This window comes from Gekko japonicus, unplaced genomic scaffold (genome assembly GCF_001447785.1).
Source record: "Gekko japonicus isolate JY-2015 unplaced genomic scaffold, Gekko_japonicus_V1.1 scaffold201, whole genome shotgun sequence".
In the NCBI taxonomy this organism is placed as follows: Eukaryota; Metazoa; Chordata; class Lepidosauria; order Squamata; family Gekkonidae; genus Gekko; species Gekko japonicus.
In genome coordinates this window covers 827,108-852,492 of record NW_015162480.1, presented here as the reverse complement: position 1 = coordinate 852,492, position 25,385 = coordinate 827,108, and the positions used below count along the sequence as shown (strand labels likewise).

The window sequence follows — 25,385 nt, the reverse complement described above, 5'->3', positions numbered from 1 at the left end:
AACGTCCAGGCCCCACTTTCAGGTTGGCAATCCAAATTCTGCTGATGGAAGAGGCAGAAAAGGCAGGTTTTGCTCCCTTCTCTCTCTGCACTGCAGCCTGCGTGCCCACTTAGCTTTCAGACCATGTGGGTCAGGCCACTCCAGGAATAAACTTTCCCAGGGTCGGAAAAGACTGCCGGGGAAGGTGAGCGTGGGAAGGATCGGTGACTAGGAGCACCTTCCGCTGATGGATCCCGGGATCCAACTCCGTACCTTTTGTTTTATTTATCTAGGAATTTGGATGTTTTTATCGCCTTTTTTCTTCTCAGTCTTTTTTAAAAAAGATTTTTTATTGAAGGAAATGCAACAAAACAGCAGAAAAAAAAAAAAAAAAACACGCATTACAGCCAAACACCAGTATATAGGATGAAGACAGAAATATAAAATCCAAGAAGAAACAAAATACCACAACACATTCCACAATTAAACTTTGGTCCGTCAAATTTAACCCAGTATGAGCGGAGCTTCTGCCCTCTACATGAACAAAAATGGTGGTTGAGCCTGAGGATGTCATAAAGAGCCCTGTTAGTATCTCTGTGATATTTTTTGATGTGAATAAATAGCTAAAAATGGACCCAGGGGAGGTAGGAAGCCTTTGATGGGAGAATGTCATTTCCCGACATATATTGGAGAGCCCTTGACCAGACCGCGACAGACCGATCATAACCTTTAGATGTGCCCATAGCCGTATTTTGTGTTACTTGTGTGAGTTTTTCTAAAATAAATTGATCCCAAATTTTTTCAAACCAGGTTTGAATCGAGGGAGGCGAACTGGCTTTCCAGGTAGAAGCTATGGCTAGTCTTGCAGCTGCTAAAAGTTTGGAAATGAGTTCCTTCTGGGCCTTGGTAGTGGTAGTCAAGTCAAGCAAATCAAGAAGTGCTAGTTTGGGACTCTGTTTTTTTAAAAAAGAACATTAGTCTTGACAGGAAAAAATACAAAAAGGGATCACTGGTTACAAAGTTGTTTTTGTTTTTTTTAAGAACCACAAAAGAAGAAAAACCATCATTAACTTTGTCATTATAAACATTATCTTCCATCTTGCTTTGTGTAACATTTTATAGCAATGCAACGTATTCTTATATGAAATAAAAAGCTTCCTCCTCCGCTTTGAAATATCCATATCGTTTTACAGTTAATCCCCATTCCATTTCACTGAATGTTTTTGTTACCAAATTACCTGGAATTCAGGGTATTTGTGTACTACCAAAACCAATACCACAAATGATATTTTTCTTCTTTCTTCATTATTCTAAGTGAATGTGACACCGAAACGTCCTATAAACTGCTGAGTGGGCTTTGGGGTTCGTTCAGATCCTCTCTGTTCAAGGCAGTCCAGACTTCTGACCTGTCGTCGTGGCGAAGTTTTAATTCTTGAGAACTGCATTGGATTTATATTGGCATCATAAAGCAAGAGAGTTTATTATACCTTTCAGTTCCTTTGCCATTCCTCTATGTAAATATAAATGCCGGTAACGTTTCTTGGGGCAAAATTATCCTGAGATAGCGTGGCTTTTTTAAAAAAAAAAATCCAGCAACAAAGATCACAGAATATTTTCTTTTCTTTTTCCCCAAAAAGAAAACATGGCTTTGATTAAAGTCTTGATCAAAGCATACAACTTGAATTTAAAATGTAAACTTAATCATAAAAAGCTTTTTAGGGGTTCTTTTCTTCTTATCAAGAAGTGGGATCTTTTATTAATTCACAGTTTCATAATCTTATCCTTCTCTCAACATTTCATAAAGGCACTTGTACTGTGGCTTTAAATAATATACACATTTAATTAAATAGGCTCAAACAGATGTTATTAAACAGTTGATTCACAGCGCCACCCTCAGCAGAGTTTTGCCCTTTTAAGCCCATTGAATTCAATGGACTCCAGTTGGCTTGGAAGGATGTAACCCTAGCACTGCATTTATCAGTTATCAGGGCTGTTTTTATATGGGCAAAACCATTACACACATTAACATAATATATTTGTCCTCTCATCCATACCTCCACATTCTGGAGGTAAAGGAAGATACATTGCATCGCTTAGATTTGCTTCCTGATTTCCCCACAGCATCTCTTTGGTCTCTGCTTTTTTTTCTTTCACAATTTCTTTTAGCAGAAGAACATTTCAACTGTTTCAGAAGTTAGCCATATTGGTCTGCCGTACAGGAGTTAGATTTGATTCCAGTAGCACCCTAGAGGCCAAACAAGATTTTCCGGGTATTTGAACTGTTGAATTTCATTAGACCAGTTGCCTATGAAGTAAGGTTAAAGAAGTTAGGGCTTTTTAGCTTGGAGAAATGACAATTGAGGGGTGATACGATAGAGGTTTACAAAATTATGCATGGGATACAATACAAGAACTCATGGGCAGTCAATGAAATTAATGAGCAGCAGGCTTAGAACATATAAAAGGTAGTACTTCTTCACCCAAAGAGTAATTAACATGTGGAATTCCCTGCTGCAGGAAGTGGAGTAGGCTACAAGCATAAACAGTTTCAAGAGGGGACTGGATAAACACATGGAGCAGAGGTCCATCAGTGGCTATTAGCCACAAGATATAGGTAGAATACTGTGTCTTGGGATAGTGATGTTCTGTATTCTTGGTGCTTGGGGGGCAACAGTGGGAAGGCTTCTGGAGTTCTGGCCCCACTGGTGGACCTTCTGATGGCATTTGGTTTTTGGCCATTGTGTGACATGGAATGTTGGACTGGATGGGCCATCGGCCTGATCTAACATGGCTTCTCTTCTGTTCTTAAGTTCAACATGGTCTCTACTGACCATGTTTGCTACAGTTGGCCCCAGCATCTCAAGGTTGTGGTCTGTACCGAGACCCCCACAAGAATTGTAAACCTGGCAGGAATAATCTTTTCATGTCGCACAGCATAACCATCAGTATCCATTTTTCAATTCACGGTTAGGTTTCTGAACAGGAGATGGATGAAGCCATTGCGCGCACCACTCAGCGAGAAAGCAAGGATGTCCCGTCCTCTCAAGTCACAGGTACTGGTGCATGTGCTTATAGCATTGCATCACATCTGGTCCTCGTGATCTACACCGTGGTCTCATACTGCATAGTTTTGTACTACATGTGTTCTGTGCAAAGGAATTCCAAATTCTGTTCCCAGTACCAATTAGACAAGTAAAGTGGGTTTGCTGGGATCTAAGGACCTTTACCCTGACCTGGATAGCCCAGGCTAGGCCAACCTTGTCAGATCTCAGAAGCTAAGCAAGGTCAGGCCTGGTTAGTACTTGGATGGGAGACCACCGAGGAAGTCCAGGCTTGCGAACTCGGAGGCAGCCAATAGCAAACCACTTCTGAGCCTCTCTTGCCATGAAACTCTATGGGGTTGTCATAAGTGGGCTGCAAAGATGGCAAAAAAGGAGGGGGACCCTTATACAGGATCTTACCAGTCACTGCCTCAAAACAGTAACTCTGAAGAATGGGCTATTAGCCTATTATCTCTTCTTAAGTATCTTTATAATTGGGTGCATGTCAGAGCTCTCATAGAGTGGCGGGCTGCCATTTTGTGTCTATGCTGCACTAATGTGTAATATTACAAAATATTCAGTCACTTCAATGATTTTCAAGTAGGACTATTTGCATATTATTTACTTACTTCACATATATCCCATTTTTCTTCCCAAGGACCCAAAGCAGCTTGCATCGCTGTCCTCTCCTAAATTTTTCCTCACAACAACCTTGTGAGGCAGGCTTCCATGGCACAGTGGGGATTTGAAGCTGGGTCTCCCAGCTCCAGGTTGACCCTTGTAGTGCACGAGAGAATGCACACGGTGGACAAACCGCTTGAATGCAAAAGACTGTGTGAAAAGCTTCAGCTGGAAAGCACATCTTGCTAGGCGGGAGAGAAGCCATGATGCAGAGAAACCACTTTCAGCATTGAGTCAAAGATATTCTTTCTGTTGGTGACTCCCTGAGAAAAGGTTCCTTCACCTGAGTCTCCCAGGTCTTAGTGTGATGCTTTAACTGCTACACCAAAAATCTCCACTCTGCCATCTTGTTTGCAGTCTGTCACAACCTCAGAGCCAGTTTGGTGTAATGGCTAAGTGTACGGACTCTAATCTGGGAGAACCAGATTTGATTCCCCACGCCTCCACTTGCAGCTGCTGGATGACCTTGGGCAAGCCAAAGTTCTGTCAGAGCTGTTCTCTCACAGACAGTTCATGAAAGGGCTCTCTCAGCCTCACCTACCTCACAGGGTGTCTGTTGTGGGGAGGGGAAGGGAAAGGAGTTTGTAAGCTGCTCTGACACTCCCAAGTGAAGGGCAGGTTATAAATCCAATCTCTTCTCTTCTTCTCTGCTTACCTCACAAGATTGTTGTGAGGATGAAATGGAATGGGGGAAACCCTCTGTGGTGCCTGAGCTCTTTGGAAGAAGGGGAGAGGAGGGAGTAAAAGAGATACCAATGTGGTCCATTCTGTTTAACAGGGAATCTGCCCAAAAGCCCATCCCCAAGTGTGAAGTCCAAACAGAGCGAAGCCTCTTCCCCTCTGAGCTGGACAATGAAACGCTTCTTGGAGCCAGTGAGTCGGGTTGGTAACAGTCTTAAAATTCAGCAGCATGGTCTTATTTTGAAGGCAAGGTTTAATAAATAATTATTAGTATTGCTTGAGGGGAAAACCTGACGCTGCTTCATGCGTTCATCCAGTGGTACCCATCCAGGGAACGTGGCTCAAAACACACCAAGAATTCCTCGTTTGATTAGGCAGTTCAGAAATAAAAGCATCTGAATTCTGTTTGAATGCAGCAAGCCTCAAGGCGATACTGACAATAACCCTTCGACCTAGAGGTAGAGAATGAGCGAACGGGGGACGGATTGACTCCAGAATGGAAACCAGGACCTTCCATTTGCAAGAGCTGAGCAAGGCTGTCTATGAATGATTCATTACCAGGTTTCCCATGAACATGTGGTGAGGAGAGGCGGCCCCCTTCTGGCCGTGCTCCGCTCCCGAGGCGGACAGCTCTCCGCACTGGGCCAGGTGGCCCGGCTACCCAAGGCCAATCGACGGTCCTCGGCGCTGTGGCTAGTGTCGGGGGCTGACTTTTAATAGGTCACAGTCCTATTTTTTGGTATAAAAAGCCCAGCAGGAACTCATTAGCATTATAGGCCACACCCAACAGCAGAAACTCATTAGCATATTAGGCCACACCCATGCCCACACGGATCATTAGCATATTAGGCCACACCCCCATGCCTTCCCTTGGCTTGTCCAGGCACCCCCGTGCAGGGCATCTTCCAGGGGCCCCCCTGGCCCACCCGCCTCAGAGTCCCCGGGGGGTTAGCTCTCCAGGCCTTCCCTCTGTAGCCGCACACACAGAGGTTTTGACTATAGTGGGCGTGGCCAACTCTGAAGCCAGCCGGAACTCCGTTCCTGTGCGTTCCTGCTCAAAAATAGCCCTGGTGATGCACAAATCTGTGCCCTGTGTGACCCCTTGGCCGAATTGGAATCACACAGTTAGAGTCCAGTATGTCATGTATGTCAGTGCTTGAACAATGGGAACATTAAAGAACACTGGGACCCTTTCTAGCCTCGCTTTTGGAGAGCTAGCTGATAAGGACCATGATTCACATGAAACTTTGCCTTGCAACTCCTAAATGGCATTCCATTCTATTGCGTCCTAATTCCATCTACAAAGGCTTCCGATAACACTTTTGCTTAATATGGCTTCTTATACAAAAAATGCAGTTATAAAATATATATGTCCTGCTATAAGTCTCTCTAATCAGAAGGTTCTAGGTAACATACCAAGATCTGAATCTATTATGATTAAACTTTTGAAGGCACAGTGACAGCTGTCAATATCTATATCAAGGAGAGAGTGTCAGAAATCACATCCAGAAATCACATTCTTTTCCCCTTGCCCTACAGCAGTGAGGGAGCTGCTGTGCTACATATGAAACCCTGACCCAGAATCAGGTCAGAGCAAGGCTGTCAATGATAGGGCATCTTGGAGGTCACTGATTCATAGGGTTGCCATAAGCTGGAAGCAACTTGATGGTATGTAACACACACACACACACACACAGAGTGTAAGAAAATCGGAGAGCGTTTCCAAGGGAGCAGCTTACTGAGCGACTACAGGCCTGACATTGTAACAGGCGTCAGACTGGTTTGGGCTTATTCCTGCCACTGAGTGTTGCCTAAAGCAAAAACCTGGGGAGTAATGTTGGAGATCACTGCAGGAAAAAGAAAAAGGCTTCAGAGCTGCCGCTGCATATTTCCCGTGGGAGTTCTGCACATTCCACCTGCAGAGTCCGAAGTAAAAACAAAATAGCAGGGCAGATGGGTGATGTGCTAAGATCTTCTGTGTTGGGGGTGCATGTTGACAACAGGGATTCAGGTGCATTTCGACAACAGGGATTCGGGTTGGGGGACTGTTAATTCCTTGCTGTGGAACCATCCTCGAAGCGCTTGGCATCGGCTTACTTGGCCATCCTTCCTTTCAGCAGGGGTCCGTCAATTCTGAATCGGAGCTTTCCCAGTACTTCTTGCAGGATGGGGCTGGCCATTTGTCGCTTTCGGAGACGACGATAACGGGCTCCAGCGACGAGGAGCAGCTGCGTCCCAAGAGCGGGAGCAGCTCCCTGGACGAGAGTTTCCCTTCTCCTGGCACTCCAAGTAAGCAATCGTCACAAAGGTGTGGCAGCCACTTCCTGTGTTGTTGTACTACTGTTACAGCTTAGGTGGTCAGATTATGAGAGGGGACGGTCCCCCCTCTGGGGGAAGTATGGGACACCTGGGAAAGGAGTGCAAAGTGCTGGGGACAGAAGGGCTTGCGAGGCAAATTAAGGGTTTGATTCAACAACATGCAAGCTGTTGCACGTATGGAAATGTTCCCTAGGTGCAGTAGGGCTCCGCATCCGATGCTTATTGCTTCTGACATGGAAAGGGGACAGATTTTTCAAAGCCTTTTCTCATGCGGGAACTCTCAAAGGTACGCAAAGTGGATGTGTAACACATCCAGAGATGCTCCCAGCTTAGGACATACCCACACCCCGATCTCGCATGCCCCGATGAATGGGGAGTGGGGTTTTTTGCAATTCTCCTCTCCTGTAGGAGACCTCCAACATCCCCTTAGTGCTGTTCCTATGTCACAGACGTCCCTTTTGGGAAGGCTAGTCAGGCCAGGATCTAGGAAGCCATCAAGCTATCCAGTTATCTTGGTTGCCAATCTTTAGTCCACCAGAATCCATTAAAGGGGGAGAATCCATTAAATGAGAAGAAGAAGAGAACAGATTGGACTTATACCCCACTCAGAGTCTCAGAGCGGCTTACAAACTCCTTTCCCTTCCCCTCCCCACAACAGACACCCTGTGAGGAGGGTGGGGCTGAGAGAGCTCTGACAGAAACTGCTCTTTTCAAGAACAGCTCTGATAGAACTATGGCTTGCCCAAGGTCATCCAGCAGGTGTAAGAGGAGGAGTGGGGAATCAAACCCGGTTGTCTCAGATTAGAGACCACACACTTAACCACTACACCAAACTGGTGTAAACTAAGATTATTCTCTTCCAGAATAAAAAGAGGATCCTAAGCATTGTGTCCTTTTTGTGGATATTTTTGTTATAAAAGCATATATACCTATAAAAATAAGTGGCAGGTTTTAAGGAGCAAGCATGGATAAAATTACAACCAGACTCTCTGGCATCCTTTCAGGCTCTCTGTCCTCCTAGTTGATTCTACCTCCTTGATTAAACTAAAAGTCCATGAAGTTTTCCACAAAGCTTCACAGAGCAACATGCTAGGACGTTGTGACTCCGTTGGCATCAACAATTTCAGCAGGCAGGATTAGCTCCTTCAGGCAGGGACAGGGTGACCTCCCCAGGCTCCACAGTCTGTATTTTCAGAAATGCTGAGCAGGGCCATCACGTACAATGGAAAGTTCTACGTCCTCAAAACCAGAGTAGTCAGGACTTCGTGGCATCATACGGTGGCCAACCATGACACCTGGGGTCCCCCTATCCTGCAGGAGCAGCATTTCAAGGGGCACTTGGAGCTATAGCAGGAAGGAAAAGGGAAGGAGGTCCTGCTCCATGGTCAGAAATACCTGTGAGAGATGCAAGCCAGGATTTGGATTTTTTGGGGGGGGGGGGGGGTTTCTGGAAGAAGAGAAGAGAAGAGATTGGATTTATACCCCACCCTTAACTACCCAAGGGAGTCTCGGAGCGGCTTACAAACGCCTTTCCCTTCCCCTCCCCACAATAAGACACCCTGTGAGGTAGGTGGGGCTGAGAGACCTCTGACAGAAACTGCTCTTTTTTCAAGAACAGCTGTGCCAGAACTATGGCTTGCCCAAGGTCATCCAGCAGGTGCAAGTGGAGGAGTGGGGAATCAAACCCGGTTCTCCCAGATTAGAGTCCGCGCACTTAACCACCACACCAAACTGGCTCTTTTAGCAGAGTATGGATTCTCTGTATTTGTATACATATATTGTCTAATTTTTTAATTGTAAATACACACATATATGTATGTATCTGTTCTTTCTTAGCTACCAAAGAATCAGGCCTCTGCGATTCGCCCGCTCGTGGAAACTCACCAGCTCTTACGAACAAGCACAGGGAAGCCGTTCGGCATGTGAGTTTCAGCGATAGCCCCAAAGGCGGCCGTACTGCGTTCCAGAGGCAGAGGAGGATTGCTTTCTACGATGGCGATGCCAGCGACGAAGATGACTTTGCCAAGCAAGATGGTGCTCTGTTCCAGAGAGGACCTAAGCCTAAAGGCCAGAAGAAGGCAGAGGGCAACTGTGAGGTCATCACGGCCACTGGTCCGACAGAAGGTGTCGATGCAAACCGGGAGAAAGGATTTTCAGCGGATAGCCACCATGCGTCAACTGCGGGCATCTTCAGGGATTCAGTGGAGAGTGCCAAGGAGTCCCCGGTCAAATCACTGGATCCCTCGCATCATGCGCCAGAGCATCACCTGAGCTTGAAGGACTACCGAGAGGCACAGCTGGAATCTAAGAGGTCCCCTAAACTGGAGCACAAAGCAGTCACTAGAGTTAAAAGCCTCATGAGCATCGAGTACCATGGGGTCCCGAGGCCGAAGAACGAAGAACATGGCCCTTGCCATAAGCCCGTTGGGAGGGCGCTCCCGAATATCTGGAGGAGCGAGGCACAGGAGAGTCCCCTCGGGCTGAGCCGTATGGAGGTGGTTACCCTGACTCGGAATGAAAAGGAGTCCTTTGGCCTGGATCTGGAGATCCATGCCACTCCCTTGCGGGTCGTGATAACTGGGTTGCGCCCTGGTGGAGCAGCTGAAAGGGTAATGTTCTGAATACTCAACTTTGAAGTTTTCCATCTGTGTGTTTCTTTTCCCTGGTGGGCTATTAATGCTGAACAGAACCGAGATTTTGCAAGCAAATTTAAGAGTTACCTCCACGGCAATGTTAAATCTGTGAGTGCAGTTTCTGTCTTCCTCCAGTGCTATTAAGTTGAACAATCCTAGCCGACTTAACCTCTGAAGAGTCAGTAGAAAAATACACTGTTCTGAAATATCCTTCCTTTTCCTTTTTTCCTTTTTGTAAGGGCTCCAGGGAACATTGCCTCCCTGCGACTTTAGCAGAAAGAGTGATCATATCCATGTAGCGTGGAAGTCATTTAGAAGCGGGAAAGTATTAAATTTTCAAAGGCACGCAGCTTCTTGAAAGGGAAGAACAACTGGATAGCCATTTAAGTTTTAAAAATTTAACACTTTATTATTTATTCATCTCTCTCTCTCTCTTTTTTTTAAATCTAGATGTGATTTTCAAATTATGGCCTCCTCTCAGAGAAGCCCATGGAAATTCATTAGTGTAAGGTAGTGGGATAACTGGAGCTAGCCCAGAGGGGTTCTTTTAAGCAATACAGAGACATGTATATCAGTGTTATTAGTGATGATCGCTTGGAACGGAATTTCTGTGTTCAGATGTAGTTTCCCCTCTGATTGTCAGCTAAACGACAGGGGGAAAAGCCCTCAGCTTGACTTGTGCTTGGCTCGGGAGCAGCTCAGAGTCCTCTTACCGGCCATGCTCGGAGACAGAATGAAGTACAGTGTAATCCATGACAGCTCAGTGACTGAACGCGAGTTGGCTGACAGAAGGTCCCCGGTTCAATCCTGGCAGGCATCTGCAGGTAGAAACTTCAGAGAGCTGCTGACAGTCAAATGAGACAACATTGGCCCTGACCTGGACAGCCCAGGCAAGCCCCAACTCCTCAGCTCTCGGAAGCTAAGCAGGGCCGACCCTGGCAAGTACTTGGGTGGGAGACCTCCAAGGAATACCAGGGCTGGGAATGTTTTTAATTATGTTTTTAATTATGTATAGCAAGCCACTTTTCTGAGCGTCCAAGCCCCACTGGGGGTTGCCATAAGTCAGTCACACACACAAGTCATACACACACACACACACACAAAACCCCCCAATAAGGCAATATTGGGCTGGAGAGAAGAATGGTTTTAGTATAAGGTAGTTTCATATGTTGTCAGTTTGGTGTAGTGGTTAAGTGTGCGGACTCTAATCTGGGAGAACCGGGTTTGATTCCCCACTCCTCCACTTGCACCTGGCTGGGTGACCTTGGGTCAGTCACAAGCTCTGGCACAGCTGTTCCTGAAAGGGCAGTTTGTGTCAGAGTTCTCTCAGCCCCACCTACCTCACAGGGTGTCTGTTGTGGGGAAGGGGAAGGGAAAGGAGTTTGTAAGCTGCTCTGAGACTCCCAAGTGAAGGGCGGGGTATAACTTCTTCTTCTTCTTCTTCTTCTTCTTCTTCTTCTTCTTCTTCTTCTTCTTCTTCTTCTTCTTCTTCTTCTTCTTCTTCTTCTTCTTCTTCTGGCAGCTCGTACATTTTCTATGACAGTTTCTCTTGGTCTTTTGGGGGGTAGCTGTGTTTATCTGTAGTAGAAAAGCCAGTAACTCCTTAGAGACTGATAAGATATTCAAGGTGTAAGCTTTGGAGAGTCAAAGTTCCCTTCATCAGATATCTGATGAAGGGACCTTTGACTCTCTGAAGCTATACACCGAAAATCTTGTTAGTCTCTAAGAAGCCACTGGACTGGAATCTAGCTCTTGGTTTTTGGCATGCCTTGATTGGCCGAGGGGAAAAGAATCATGTGAAGAAAGTTTGGCCTTCTGCTGGTTGCATTAATTCGCGGTGCTGAGAAGGTAGTGAAATAACTCCATATTTTTTCACGTGTCCTTTGCTTGCTTGCTTGCGGTCTCTCCCTTAATTAATCTGCCTGCCAACACGGATTGATAGCTCCCGAGCAAGATTTCTGCATACCTTCTGAATTCACAGAGAATGACACATTCATAGGATAAAAGGAATTGCCTTATGCGGAACTGTCTAATAGGCCACCTAGCTGAATGCTGGCTTTTCTGATTAGCAGAAGCTCTAAACCAAAAGCCTTCCCTAGGCCATCTACCTGAGATCATCTATCACAAGAGGCCAGGAGGTGCTGAACCACTGAGCTGCGGCTGGAAGAAGCCCAAAGGCCTCAAAATCCAACTCTGTGTCCCGAATCAGGGTCTTCCACAGGTCCAAGCTCAAGGACTGCCAATTAACCCCGTGTAATCTAAACCACAGTATTCTTGAAGGGGGGTTAAAAATGGGATGATTGGTTCCTGTGTAAACGTAAACAGTTTACTAAGGGCACTTTCCACTCACACTGAACAGGACAGCCCAAAAGACATCCAGCTGTCCTCAGCCCGAGCCAGGGCCTTTTCGGGCCTGGCCCCAACCCGATGGAACTCTCTGCCGAATAACATCCATGCCCTGCGGGATCTAATGCAGTTCTGCAGGGTTTGTAAGGCAGAGATGTTCTGCCAGGCTTCTAACTGAGGCCAGCGATGGGTTCCATGTTGTCTGGTACTCCCCCACCATTTCCTTCCTCCTCTCATGAGGCAGTGGAACAATCTGGAGTCTTTTAGCGCCATCTGGAAATGTTTTTTAATTGTGTATAACTATTATTGTTTTAAATTACCTTACTGATTCGTGAATGTGCTTTATCATTGTTCGCTGCCCTGAGCCTTGTTTGCACAGGGGAGGGCGGTCTAAACGTTTAATTTATAAATAAATAAATAAATATAGTACACTTTCAATCCGCTTTCAGTGCAGTTCAGTGATCGTTTGCAAGTGGATACTGCCGTTTCAAACAGTAAAGTCCAGTTGCCAAGTGCATTGAGAGTGGATAGAAAGTGCGTTATTCAGTGTGTGTGTGTGAAAATTCCATTAAGTGACAATACCAAAGGACCGCCATCGTTCAGTCACTCATCCAAGGACTAGATGCCAGAGTAGCTGTGTATTGCTTACTGTAGAACTAGAAACAAGGAATCACAGTGGGTTATGCTTGCTTCCAGGAAATACATTCCTCTGAAACGGCTCCTGATTTTGTTTAACGATTACCATTTTAACAGGCATCTATGGGAAAGATGACTGCTGGAGATGAGATCCTTTCCATCAATGGCATCCCAATTCACGAATTCACCTATGATGATGTCTGTCAATACGTACGGTGTCTCCCCACATCTATCATGCTACATGTGCAGAGGCCTGTTTCTGGTAAGAGAGCCACAGCCCCTTTTCTGTCATAAGAACATAAGAGAAACCAATCTTGGATCGGGCCAGTGGCCTATCTAGTCCAACACTCTATGTCACACAGTGGTCAAAAATACCAGGTGCCATCAGGAGGTCCAGCAGTGGGACCAGGACACTAGAAGCCCTCCCACAGTTGCCCCCCCAAGCACCAAGAATCCAGAGCATCACTTGCCCCAGCCTGAGAGTTCCTATCTCTACCTTGTGGCTAATAGCCACTGATGGACCTCTGCTCCAGATGTTTATCCAATTTCCTCTTGAAGCTGTCCATGCTTGTAGCCTCCGCCACCTCTTGTGGCAGTGAATTCCATGTGTGAATCACTCTTTGGGTGAAGAAGTACTTCCTTTTATATGTTCTAACCCGACTGCTCAGCAAATATTCTGCACTGTGGATTTTGAGTCCGGGAGATCCAATGTCTGGGTCAAGAGGTCCCTTTAAAAAAAATAAAGCACTAGTTGTGTGTAGTGTTCCCTCTAAGCTGAGTTAGTGTGAGCTAGCTCACAATTATTTAGCCTCCGGCTCACACATTTTTGTCTTAGCTCAGGAAAGATGCAGTAGCCAAATTGCTTGTCCATAACTTTAATGCCAGTAGCTCACAAAGTAGAATTTTTGCTCACAAGACTCCACAGGTTAGAGGGAGCATTGGTTGTTTGTCGTGTTGCCATTTAGGTAGCTCAGTGAATAAAACTCCTTTGCTTTCTTTTTCATGCAGCTCTGAGCAGGCTCACAAATCTCATTGCGTCTTCAGAAGCAGAGGAGATGGTTCAACAGGATCCGACCGACATTCTCATGATTGACGAAGAAACCAGCTTTGCCCGTCATAAAGAACTTTCGCATGGGGACAATCTGGATTATGCATCAGGAAGGGCAGCGCCACCATCTGATGCCAAGACCAAGGAGCAACCAACAGATGCCTTCGCAACCGGCTGTGCCACGGATAGCACTGTGGTTCCAGTTGCTGATACAGATGACTTCCTTGGCAAATGCAATTTGTTGGAAGAAGACGATCCCAAGTGTTCATTAATTAGGGCCAGATGCACCAAGGAAGACGCTTCTGGGCTGGCAGAAGATCATGGTGCTAATTCTCGATCAGATCTTGTTAAGAATGACGTGGTTGGAAGGCCACTGAATTGCACAACGAATGCAAAAGAAATCTTGGGGTTTTCTGCCCTAGATTCCATTAGCCCCAGCAAGGTTTTCACTGTGAATCAAACCCGCTTGAGTAACTATTCCAGGAATTTTAGCAATTTAAATGAAGATGCTTTGGCTGGAATGGAAATCGAGGACAGCGAGGTTTCAGAATCTATGTACGCGGCTGCAGACGATTCCAGCTCAGATACAGAATCTGTTGTGGAAGCTCCTGGTCTTTTGGGTGGTTCTTCTCGTGACGATCCCTTGGAGACACATAATACTACTGAGTCAGATGAGGAGCAGATTGAAATTTGCTGTTTGAATAACGAGCAACAACATTTTACTCAGCGGCTCCCATCTACTACAAAAGTATTTCATCACCCAACTGAATGCAGTCCTTCGGACCAGGTTTTACCAGCAGAAAGCATGGCAGAAATCAGTGCCCCGGAAATATCCAATGGGAAACCCCCCTTGGAAGAGCCACAGTCTCCAAGCTCCAATGCACAACATGCCGCTCCATCCACTGCCTTTCATTCTCCTTCTCAGGTTTCTCCGCCAGGTATAGATAGGTCAAACCATGCGCTGGATAACCATGCAATTGACTCTTCCCGTGACAATGTTGCCTTAAGGAAACAAGGGGGGATAAGCCAAGAGAGGCTTACGGAAACACGCGAGACTCCTAAACATAATGCTCAAGAGGCACATTTGTGCATGGCAAAAAATGTCAATGGTTGGGACAGTAGGTTTGTCAACCATAATACAACGCCAAAGTCAAATACAGAAAATGATTTTGGAACAGATTATGGCAAACACTCAGCCGGTTCTCATTCTACTTTGACAAAAAGGGGAACTGGTGATTCAACCCAGTTGAGTAAACCAGAGACCAGTCTTATAGATTGTGCATCACAAAGAATGGGGCATGTCCCCAAATCACCCCTCCTGACAAAATCAAAAGATCTGAGTAAAGCCACTGTTCCTCATGACTTACCAGGGAAAAACGAAAAAGCCAGCGCAGTTCCCGCATCAAAATGTTCAAATGCAAAGATTCAAAGTTCTTCCAATCAGTGCAAAGGCCTTTCAGTCCCATGCAGTCCATCCTCTTCCAAAAAACTGCCTCAGGAAACTCGAGGGATTCCCCAGAAGAGTATTGTGGAAACTCTCTCGAATAACCTGCGAAACAAACCAGGGCCAAAGTTAAAGGGCCTTACGATTAAAAGTAAAGCCAAGGCAAATCCAGATGCCGCCGGTGCTCTTCCCGCCAAAGGTGGTGGCACTGATCAGAAAAAACCTTCCCTTCCTGCCCAGCTGTCACCCAGGCTCCTTACAAAGAAGGTCACGGCACTCCGTAATTTAGCCGCACATTTGGAACCGCATGTCAGGAACCTGGCCTCAGGCTCCAGGGCCCTTCAGGAGGAGGGAGAGATGGCAAATAAGTCCTCTTCAGCAGTGCCTCAGGAATCACTCTTGGCCGTGCCGAGTGGTGAGAACACCGCTGTGAAGAACAACAAAGATAAATCCATTAACCATTTGGAACTGAGCAACGCAGAGGAACAGAAACAGTTGCCAGTTCCAATTCAGGTGGTCACAAATAACGAAAAGGCAGAGGACGCTGATACTGATGACTACCAAACTAGAGAAGGTCCAGCCCTGATGAACGCGCCTTCCAAAATGACAACCAAGAGCAACTACACGAGTGACCAAACTGAAAACCATGGAATGGGTGAGAGTCCGCCAAATCCCAATGGATGTGAAATTAGCCCCCTAGGAACTTACAGTGCCGGGTCTTCTAAAACAGAGTCTTCCAGTCTTCTTCAGTCACAAACTCAGCAGGAGCAATCAGGTCAAGAAATTCAACGCAGTTTCATCGAGGTGAGACTCTCTCCCTCTCCCTTCACATCAACCTCATTGATTCTGCAGGAGTCCCCAGAGAAGGAAGACGGTACCAATAAGAAGATCGACCAACTAGAGCGTGGGGTGCACAATTCCATGCGGAACGCCTTTGAGGAAGAAACCATACACAGTGCATTAAAACCTGTGACAAGGACGTACTCAATGCCCACTCAGCTATCGAATCATTTTAGAGAGGAGAGTGGCATCATGAATGTGCCAGCCCATCACGTTCAGGCTATCCTGGGCAACCCTTCAGGTGAAAAGTACTCTCATTCGGAGATAGGTGTGCTGAAAATTGTCCATCTCAATCTGATGAATGGCCGGAGCACCCAAGGTGGCAAAGAGGCACTCAACAGTATCCCAAAACCAAACACTCAGGAACTGCCGTTGACCAACGACAACAGCAATCGCATTACGGACAAATTAAGGACGTGCAGGAGGAATTATTACTATTACGAACTCAACTGGCCGCATGACCCCGTTTCGTCTTTCTCCGTGAAACAGAGAATCAAATCTTTCGAGAACCTGGCCAGTTTGGACAGGCCTATAGTGAAAGCCATTGACATACATTCCACTGCTCTCAATTCTAAGCTCCCCATTGGTCGGAGGCTGTCCGGCGGCGTTTCTGCGGTTTCGGCCACCAGTGTCAATGACGCGGTTCAGGCACTGAGACGAAGCCTGAGCTCCTACTGTGAAAGTGAAGGCCCGGCCTCCTCACGGATGACAAAATCCTCAACCACCCCAATGTTAACCCATCTGCAGCAGAATTCTACGGAGAACAACATCCCAGATGGCACTCCCTGGGAGGACAGTAAACGAGATGGTGCTTTGGGAGGTCCAACCAGTTTGCAACCATCTACTCCCATCTCCCGAAGAAGCAGGGCCTCGGGAGGGCACATCAGACACACACCCTTATCCCGTTCCAAGATCCGGGAGCTCAGGGCTTTGAGCATGCCTGATCTCGACAAGCTGTGCAGCGAGGACTTCTCCGTGGAATCCGACTCTCCCCATTTCCAGAGCGAGCTGGAAATCGCGCCTGCAACGCGGCCTCTTGGCCTTCCTGTCGAAAGCGCTTCCAGCCTGAATGAATGCATGGAGCTCTCCAGCCTCGGGATGACAAACAGACAGCGTTCAAAAGAAAGCAGTCCCTGGACCAGTGGCTCTGGCACTCCTGGGTCAGCATCGGATGAGGAACTACTGCAGCATGAAGCTTCCCTAAACAAAATGCACTTGGGGAAGAGCTGGTCCATCAGGTTGGTTTCACCGTTTGCCTAATGTCATTGGTTAGGATCAGGACTGGTCCAAGCTTGATAGCCATATAGCAAAAAAAAAAATTCGTAGCCCCGAGAAACGTGGCCTGTGTTCAGGGCTGCTTTGGTGGTGGGGAGAGCTATCAAGTTGCAGCTGATTTATGGTGACCCCGTAGAGTTTTCAAAGCAAGAGACGAACAGAGGTGGTTTGCCATGGCCTGCCTCTGCATAGCATCCCTAGACCTCCTTGGTGGTCGCCCATCCAAGGACTAACCAGGCTGACCCCAACTGGCTCCCAAACTGTGATGCCCTCGGGCTACTCTGGGCTATTTGGTGGTGAAAAGTTCCATCAAGCTGCAACTGATTTATGGTGTTCCTGTAGGTTTTGCATGGCAAGAGGCAAACAGAGGTGTTTTACCGTTGCCTGCCCTGGACTTCCTTGGTGGTCTCCCACTCAAGTACTCACCAGGGCTGACCCTGCTTAGCTTCCAAGATCTAAAGAGACTGGGCCACCCTGGTCTATCCAAGTCAGGGCTGGGACTGCCTTGGTGTGCACTCACCTTGGAAAATCTGGCCCAGACATTTTGGTTCTGCAACCTACAAACTTGGGGAAATGTGCATGCGTTCTTGGGTTGTTGGGGTTTTTTAAATAATGACTTGAGCAGTTTTATAACTGTGTGTAATTTATTCTGAGTGTGTTAGGCATGGGGAGAAGCAAGGGTCAGGGAGCACACTTAAGGGCCAGCCCTGGCCTCCGAAAATGTCTTTCAAACATCTGGTATCTGAGTAGGGATGGGGAGAAACCGGCTCACGGGCTAAAGTTGATAATGAATTTTGGCAGGTTCATGGTTCGCAAAAAAGAGTTTTCGGCTAAATATTAGGAAGAACTTCCTGACAGAGTGGTTCCTCAGTGCAACAGGCTTCCTTGAGAGGTGGTGGGCTCTGGAGGTTTTTAAACAGAGGCTAGATGGCCATCTGACAGGAATGTTGATTCTGTGAACTTGGGCAGATAACGAAGAGGGAGGGCAGGAAGGGTTGCCTCAGTGGTTAGTTCTTGTGGCCCTTTCTTACGTGCCCAGGGAAATGCTGATCACCACTTTGGGGTCAGGAAACAATTTTCTCCAGGCCAGTTTGGCCAGGGATCCGGAGGTTTTTTGTTATCTTCTGGGCATGGAACGGGGGTCACTGGGTGTGCGGGGGGAAGGTATTTGTGAATTTCCTGCATTGTGCAGGGGGTTGGACTAGAGGACCCTGGAGGTCCCTTCCAACTCTGTGATTCTGTGATTTCGCGAACTGAAGAACCACCATGAACTTCGACAAATTTTGATGCAGTTCATGGTGGTTCACGGACAGCAGAAAGCAAGGGTACAGTGGCTCCGAGCCATTTAAACCCCTGCTTTCTGCTCTTCACAAAAAACAGCTGAGCTCAGCTGTTTGGTTTAAATGGATCAGAGCCATTTAAACGGCTGCTTTTTGTTCCATGTTGCTTTTTGCGGGGAGCAGAAAGCAGGGGTTTAAACTTTAAATGGCTCACGAACCGATATGAACCAGCTCAGTTCATGAACTGGCATATCAGTTCATGGCAAAAATACAGTTCGTGCTCATCCCTATTTCTGAGCTCAGCAGAATTGCCTGCAGCCTTCCAGACATGTTTTTACAGCCATAAGAGCTGAAAGCAGAGGTTCTTAGGAAATTAAATTCCACAGTCGAGAACCCATTCTGTACTTTTCCTGCACTGCTGCAGAATTGCAGGGTGTACTTTGCTCTGCCTGCTTTACATTGTGTCTTGCTTTCCAATACCCTCACTGCAGATACCATGTTAGACATGTAAGCAAACACATAAAGCTGTCTTTTATTGAGTCAGCCCACTGGTCTATCAAGGTTAGCATTATCTGCTGTGTGACAGGGTCTCAAGCAGAAGTCTTTCATATCACCTACGTCCTGATCCTTTTAACTGGAGATGCTGGGGATTGAGCCTGGGACCTTCTGCATGCAAAACCGATGCTTTACCACAGAGCACTGGCTCCCATTTCTCCCTTTCTCCTTTCCCCATTGTCCTTTCTGCTATCGTTTCTCCTTCTGTCCTGATGCACGAAGTCTCTGCTTCTTCCCAGCACCACCTCTGGCTGTTCTTATTCAGTGCATTGCTCATTCCTTCCCACCCTCCCTTCTTGGGGCCGTCTCTATTTCACCACTACCCCCTGCCCCTCTATCTTTTTCCTCTTTGGCTCCTCCCCCCCCCCACAGCATCTCTATGAATTTGGTTCTTGGAGACCCACACACCCACCGACTCGGTTTTGATCAATCCCACTGTGTGGCTGAGAAAGAGGATCTTCTGTTTCCACCAATAGCAAATTGTCTATAATGACGACCTTCTCGTTTTAATTATACATTTATTCATGTTCTTTAACCGCCAGAGCCAAATGTGGTTCATGAGTCACTTTGCCGTTTTTCACATTTTTTTTTTTTAAATGCAGGTGGAAAGAGGGAGAATTTTCCAGGCAACGTTTTCCTCCCCAGAATCCAAGAGGAGGCTGGGTGTCTTTTGTTTTCGTTTTTGCTTCTGTTTCCATTGTTGTAACTCTTCTAGAGCAATCTCCAGCCGTGTTACATCCTTCTAAGCAGGGCTCTTTTTGTAGAAAAAGCCCAGCAGGAACTCATTAGCATAATAGGCCACACCCAACAGCAGAAACTCATTAGCCTATTAGGCCACATCCCTGACAGCACAGCTCATTAGCACATTAGGCTGCACCCCCATGTTATCAGAAGTCTGGTCATCCAGCCACACCCACCTTCAGCTTCTTATTCTGTTTACCTTGTTTGTTGTCAAAACCCAGGGCTTCTTTTGTAGCAGGAACTCCTTTGCATGTTAGGCCACACACCCCTAATGTAGCCAATCCTAATGAGTTTCTGCTGTTGGGTGTGGCCTGTTATGCTAATGAGTTCTTGCTGGGCGTGGCCAACTCGGGAGCCAGCCAGAACTCCGTTCCTGTGCGTTCCTGCCCAAAAATAGCCCTGCTTCTAAGTGTACGGAGCCCTCACCTGGATAGCCCAGGCTACCTGATCTCGTCAGATCTCAAAAGCTAAGCAGGGTCGGCCCCCGTTAGGACTTGGATGGGAGACCACCAAGGAAGCCCAGGGTTGCTACGCAGAGAGGCAGGTGATGGGAAACCACCTCTGAACATCTCTTGCCTTGAAAACCCGGCTGCGACTTGGCACACACACAAAAAAAAGTGTATGGGAAATGCTGATCACCACTTTGGGGTCAGGCAGCAATTTTCCTCCTGGCCAGTTTGGCCAAGGATCCTGGAGTTTACTACTTGCTGTAGATTTTCCGGGTTGTGTGGCCGTAGTCTTGGCATTGTAGAACGTGACGTTTCGCAAGTGACTGTGACTGGCATCCTCAGAGGTATACCACAGACAGATGGAGTACTCTCTGTGTCAAGGTGAGAAGAAAATGGTAGGCAGGTAATTTATATCTACTCCAGAAGGTGGGGTAAGGGCTAAGTCATTATCTTGTAGGAGTTCCCCTGGCTAAGAACATGCTAATGGAGGAGCTTTCCTGGGGAGGTTCTTTTGCTTATGAATTGTTTCCTGTTTCCTGGAGGTTTATTGCCATTTTCTGGGCATGGAACAGCGGTCACTGGGGTGGGGGGGGGAGGGGATTATTTGTGAATTTCCTGCATTGTGCAGACTAGATGACCCTGGAGGTCACTTCCGACTCTATGATTCTAAGTCAATGGGCTTAGAAGGGTATAACAGTATTTAGGATTGCACTGTAAGACATTTTTAGTAAAAGGCAAGAAGAGGAATCTCTTCCAAGCCTCCTTCTGAGACCAGTGCATGCAGAGGAAGGATTCAGACCTAGCAGTCATATGGTTGTTTCAAGTCCCTGTCTTGTCTGAAACAGACTTTTAGTGGCTTGTGTCCTATCAGACCTGATATTTCAAGATAATGTAAATTTCTCCACGTCTTAGCCGTGTCTACCTTCAAGGGGTGGGGAGTCTTTGAATTGTTCATATTATACCATTGAACGCATCCTGCAGTCTTACTCAGTACAACTTTCCCCCCCCCATTTATATTTGCTTTAGCTTGGATGAACTCTTGGTCTCCACTCTGGACCAGCAGAAACTGCAATCTGTTTTGTCTTCAGTGACAACCAAGTGTGATTTTTCTTCTTTACTCCAGGAGGCCAGAGCCCAAGCAGAGGTAAGCCTCGGCCAGACCAAAACGAAAACAATCCCCGATGTTTCCTGTGGAAAAGACGAGTGATGGTTAAAGGAAGACAGTTCCAGGGCAGTCACAGGAACGCTTTCCTGGAAATCAGCCCCCATCCCCGCTCAGGATCGCTCTTTATATGTATCGTTTCATATTGTGTGATCAGCCTCAGTGATAAAGGCGGGCTATAATCAGTGTTCCCTCTAAGCTGAGTTAGTGTGAGCTAGCGCACAGGTTTTTAGCCTCCAGCTCACAAATTTTTGTCTTAGCTCAGGAAGGACGGCTCCAGAGCAAACTAATTTATGCAGTAGTCTAGTCAAATCGTCTGCTTCCAACTTTAATGCCAGTAGCTCACAAAGTAGCATTTTTGCTCACAAGGCTCTGCAGCTTAGAGGGAACATTGGCTATAATTAAATATGTATTTCTCCCCCATCTCCTACATACAGAAGGGCACAAGGTAGTTCATTTGAATTTCAGATGAGTGGATGTTTTCTGAGTTCTTCCTATTATCCTGGATAGCCCAGGCCAGAACTCAGAGTCAGCCACGGTTAGTCCTTGGATGGGAGACCACCCAGGAAGACGGGGATTGCTATGCGGAGACAATAGCAAACCACCTTTGTTTGCCTCTTGCCTTTGAAAACCCTACAGGGTTGACATAACTCAGTGGCACTTTCCACCACCCTTATCCCAGTACCCATCTTAGAGCCATGAAAGCATAACAGGAGCCACAGGTACACAAGTGATTAGCCAAACCCTTTGTTATCCCTGTATTTTGTGGCCCATGATCAGTGCTACCTATGCACTGTTCCCAGTGGCTACCCACTCCTAAGCTGCCATCAGTCTTCTTCACCGTCTCTCTACACAGTCCCAGGTGGGGGGTTCTGTGCCTGCAGAGAAGTTGATCAGGCTCACCCAGTTCTAACGCTGTCAGTGTCTATCAGTGCTCAGATCCATCTTAGGAGATCTGTTTGGTGTAGTGGTTAGGAGTGCGGACTCTAATCTGGGAGAACCGGGTTTGATTCCCCATTTCTTCACATGCAGCTGCTGGTGTGACCTTGGGTCAGTCACAAGTTCTTTCAGAGCTGTTCTCTTAGAGCTCTCTCGGCCCCACCTACCTCACAGGGAGTATGTTGTGGGGAGGGGAAGGGAAGGGAAAGGAGATTGTAAGCCGCTCTGAGACTCCCTTGGGTAGTGAAGGGCAGGGTATAAATCCAATCTCTTATCTTCTTTCGTGCAAGCATCCTGGAAAGAGCACCCAGCTGTAGATGTTATCTGTATAAATTGCACTGATTTCAAGGCGACGTCCATTTGAACGTGGGCCCAAATTGGTAACTGTATTCTGGCACTCTCACTCACTGGAGCTGGACTATGGTGCTGTTCTTTAATCCCAGGCTAATAGAAATATGAGAAAGCAAGCCGGGAATATTTAGGAACTGGTGGAACTTCCTTCTGCTCTCATTCCTGACTTCGCATCGGGCCATCCAAATCCCACACTTCACTGCTGAAAACTGTGTAGTAATTCATTAATTTCAGCTCCCGTGGCTAGACTGCATGGGCTGTTGCGTAAGACATACACAAGGCAAAGCTTCAGTATACTTAACTTTATGTAAAGGATTTCTATCAAACCACGGCTCTAAATAATTTAGGTTATAATTTTTGTTGCCTTTGTTAAAGGATTCCAAGTCCATTGTCCAAACAGGCTTATTTAGTTTACGTCAGAAAGCAAAGGGTAATTTCTGACGTACAGAATGGGTGAAGCGCAGAAGTGTGTGTGTGTGGAGGGGTGCAGCAAATATGTTCTTCATTTAAGCAGAACTGAAGACTGAGAACGCTGCAATTTTCCTGAAGCCAGCTATTAGGCACTGTCTTTGCGATGGCTAGCAGTGTGCTGCTTCCTCGGGAGGAGGCGGATCCATTCCCCCCCCCAATCAGGCCCCCTAAAGCCTCACTCCAATCGGGTCCCAGGACCCTTCTCCCAGTTTACAGTAAAGGAATTCTGCTGTTCTTCTCGAATACCTGCAATCAGATTCTAGACACAGACGTGAAAAATAGGACCGCTCGCTGCCGTACGTGGCTTGCCAGTTGGGTGCTGGCCAGCCAGTCTTTCCACAGTCCCGAGTTAAGAACACACTAAGTTGTTCCAAACCATGATTGAAGACAAACACTCCAGTCGGAGAAGGAATCTGGCTAACCAGGTCTGAGCTTCCTTCCTCGGGACGGAGGCTGCCAGCCGGACACACACACATACACACACTCTCTCTCTCTGTGGGAACAAAATCTGTGATTTTTCAGTGCTGGTTTCCACTTCAGGGCGGAGTCATGTGGGTCTGCAGTGGAGCACTTGGCTCTGCATGCAGAAGGTGTCAATGTTCAAGTCTCTGGCCTTTCGCACTGATGATCTTGCAGGTGTCAGGAAAAACAGCGTGCTCTGCCTAAGACCCAGAGAGCTGCCACCAGTTAGAATAGCAAATATTGTGTTGAATTGACCAACAGTCTGGTTTTGGTGTAAGGCAGCTTCATATGGTTATTTTTTTAAATGAATACTGAGTTTGACTGAAGATTACAGGGTATGGCATTCTGCTTGGTCCGGGACAGTTGCTGACATCTTCAGCCTGAAAAAGAAAGCCGGATTTACTGCCAGTTCCCATTTTCATCACGCACCTGTCCCAGGCCCCCTCCTGAATCTCTTTCTGCAGTTAGCCCAGATGTTCTGATCTCTACTGATAATTTTCTACCATTAACAAGTTTGCAAGGAGTCCAAAATGTTGTGGGTTTTAAATGCCTGTTATAAGTTCCTTGGTTTAGTGAAAGGGGTTTATTTCCCGCTATGTGTTGGGCTCTGTTTTTTCTGTTGAATGTGAAATGTATTGTGAACCCGTAATTAAACTGGATGTTCTAGAAATGGTGATTTATATCCATTACTCTGCTTAAGAAATGCTTTGAATTTTCCTGTAGCTGCCAGTGAGTTGTAAGATTTAGACACCTGGCTAACATGTTTTTACAAAAACAAAACAAAACACAAACCCTTAATTTATCCAGGCAATTTCAGGGCTAACTACTTTTTTGAAAAAGAAAATCTACTTGGTGTGTGGAGATTAGATTTTAAATAAAGATCAGGTGCATGCAAAGAACAGGTTCTTAACCCTTTCCTCAAATGTTGTTTCTCTGCTCTAAAAAGGGATTGAAAACATTTTGAGCTATGCAGGGAAATCCACATGGAGTGATTATTCGGAGCAAAGATATGGGTGTCGGGGGCAGGGTTAAGCATTCCTCTTCCCATTAGTGTTTCTCCACTCCAGCCTCTCCCCCTAAGCTGCTTTTCCTTTCAAAAAAGGTGGCATCAGGTCAAATTGAGATGGGGGGTTCCCAATGTGGTACCCGTGGGAACCATGGCACCTGCTGACACCTTTCCTGGTACCCACCAAGAGAGCCAGTTTGGTGTAGGGGTTAGGGGCGCGGACTCTAATCTGGGAGAATCGGGTTTGATTCCCCACTCCTCCACATGCAGCTGCTGGCGTGACCTTGGGGCAGTCATAAAGTTCTTTCAGAGCTGTTCTCTCAAGGGCAGTCCTTGAGAGAGCTCTCTCAGCCCCACCTAAGTGTCTGTTGTGGGGAGAGGAAGGTAAAGGAGATTGTAAGCCGCTCTGAGACTCCTTCGGGTAGTGAAAGGCAGGATATAAATCCAATCTCCTCCTCCTCTTCTTCATCTTCTTCTTCTTCGTGGGTAGAACCAGGTGGGGCTTTTGCCCAGCAAGTCTTCTTCTTGGCCACTGGAGATTTGATTGGCCATGCAGATTTTTAAAAACATTGCTTTGGCAGCAGCTGCCGCCACATCCCAAGGATCTTCACTGTGTGACTGACAGCACACCACGGGAGTCTTTTTGTAGCTGGCTCCGCCTCTCATGGCAGCCATTTTGTGGCTGTGCCCACTACACTGTATCCAAATCCCAGAAGTGCCCTCAGGCTCAAAAAAGGTCGGGGATCCCAAGGCTAGATTTTTATTCAGTTCTGTATGACTTTTTGAAAGCAAATAACACACCATTCTCCCTACCTCTCACTCTGCAGCCATCTGTATATATTTTATGTCTGTTGGTAGCATTTATGAATGCTGTAGAGATCCCCCCATAGAGATGTAGAGCTATGAGAGATCCCCAGAGAAGGAGACCTCCCCAAACCTATTTCTTCTATTCCCAACCCTGGTTAAGGCTTGTTGCTCCCAAGAGTTTGGTGAGCCAGGTGGATTTGGCGAGTCCGACAGAAACGCAAAGAGTGGGTTTCATTTCC

The 25,385-nt window shown here is 46.8% G+C and overlaps 1 protein-coding gene across 1 annotated transcript in view; it reads left to right on the top strand.

Annotated features, from left to right (window-relative positions):
* Window positions 1-25,385, top strand: part of PDZD2 (PDZ domain containing 2) — a 269,311-nt gene that overhangs the window by 233,529 nt on the left and 10,397 nt on the right. The window contains exons 15-21 of the mRNA XM_015405845.1: window positions 2,951-3,032; window positions 4,480-4,574; window positions 6,503-6,671; window positions 8,538-9,310; window positions 12,434-12,578; window positions 13,325-16,886; window positions 20,975-21,092. Coding sequence (XP_015261331.1) covers window positions 2,951-3,032; window positions 4,480-4,574; window positions 6,503-6,671; window positions 8,538-9,310; window positions 12,434-12,578; window positions 13,325-16,886; window positions 20,975-21,092 — 4,944 coding nt within the window. The remainder of the gene's footprint in view (window positions 1-2,950; window positions 3,033-4,479; window positions 4,575-6,502; window positions 6,672-8,537; window positions 9,311-12,433; window positions 12,579-13,324; window positions 16,887-20,974; window positions 21,093-25,385) is intronic.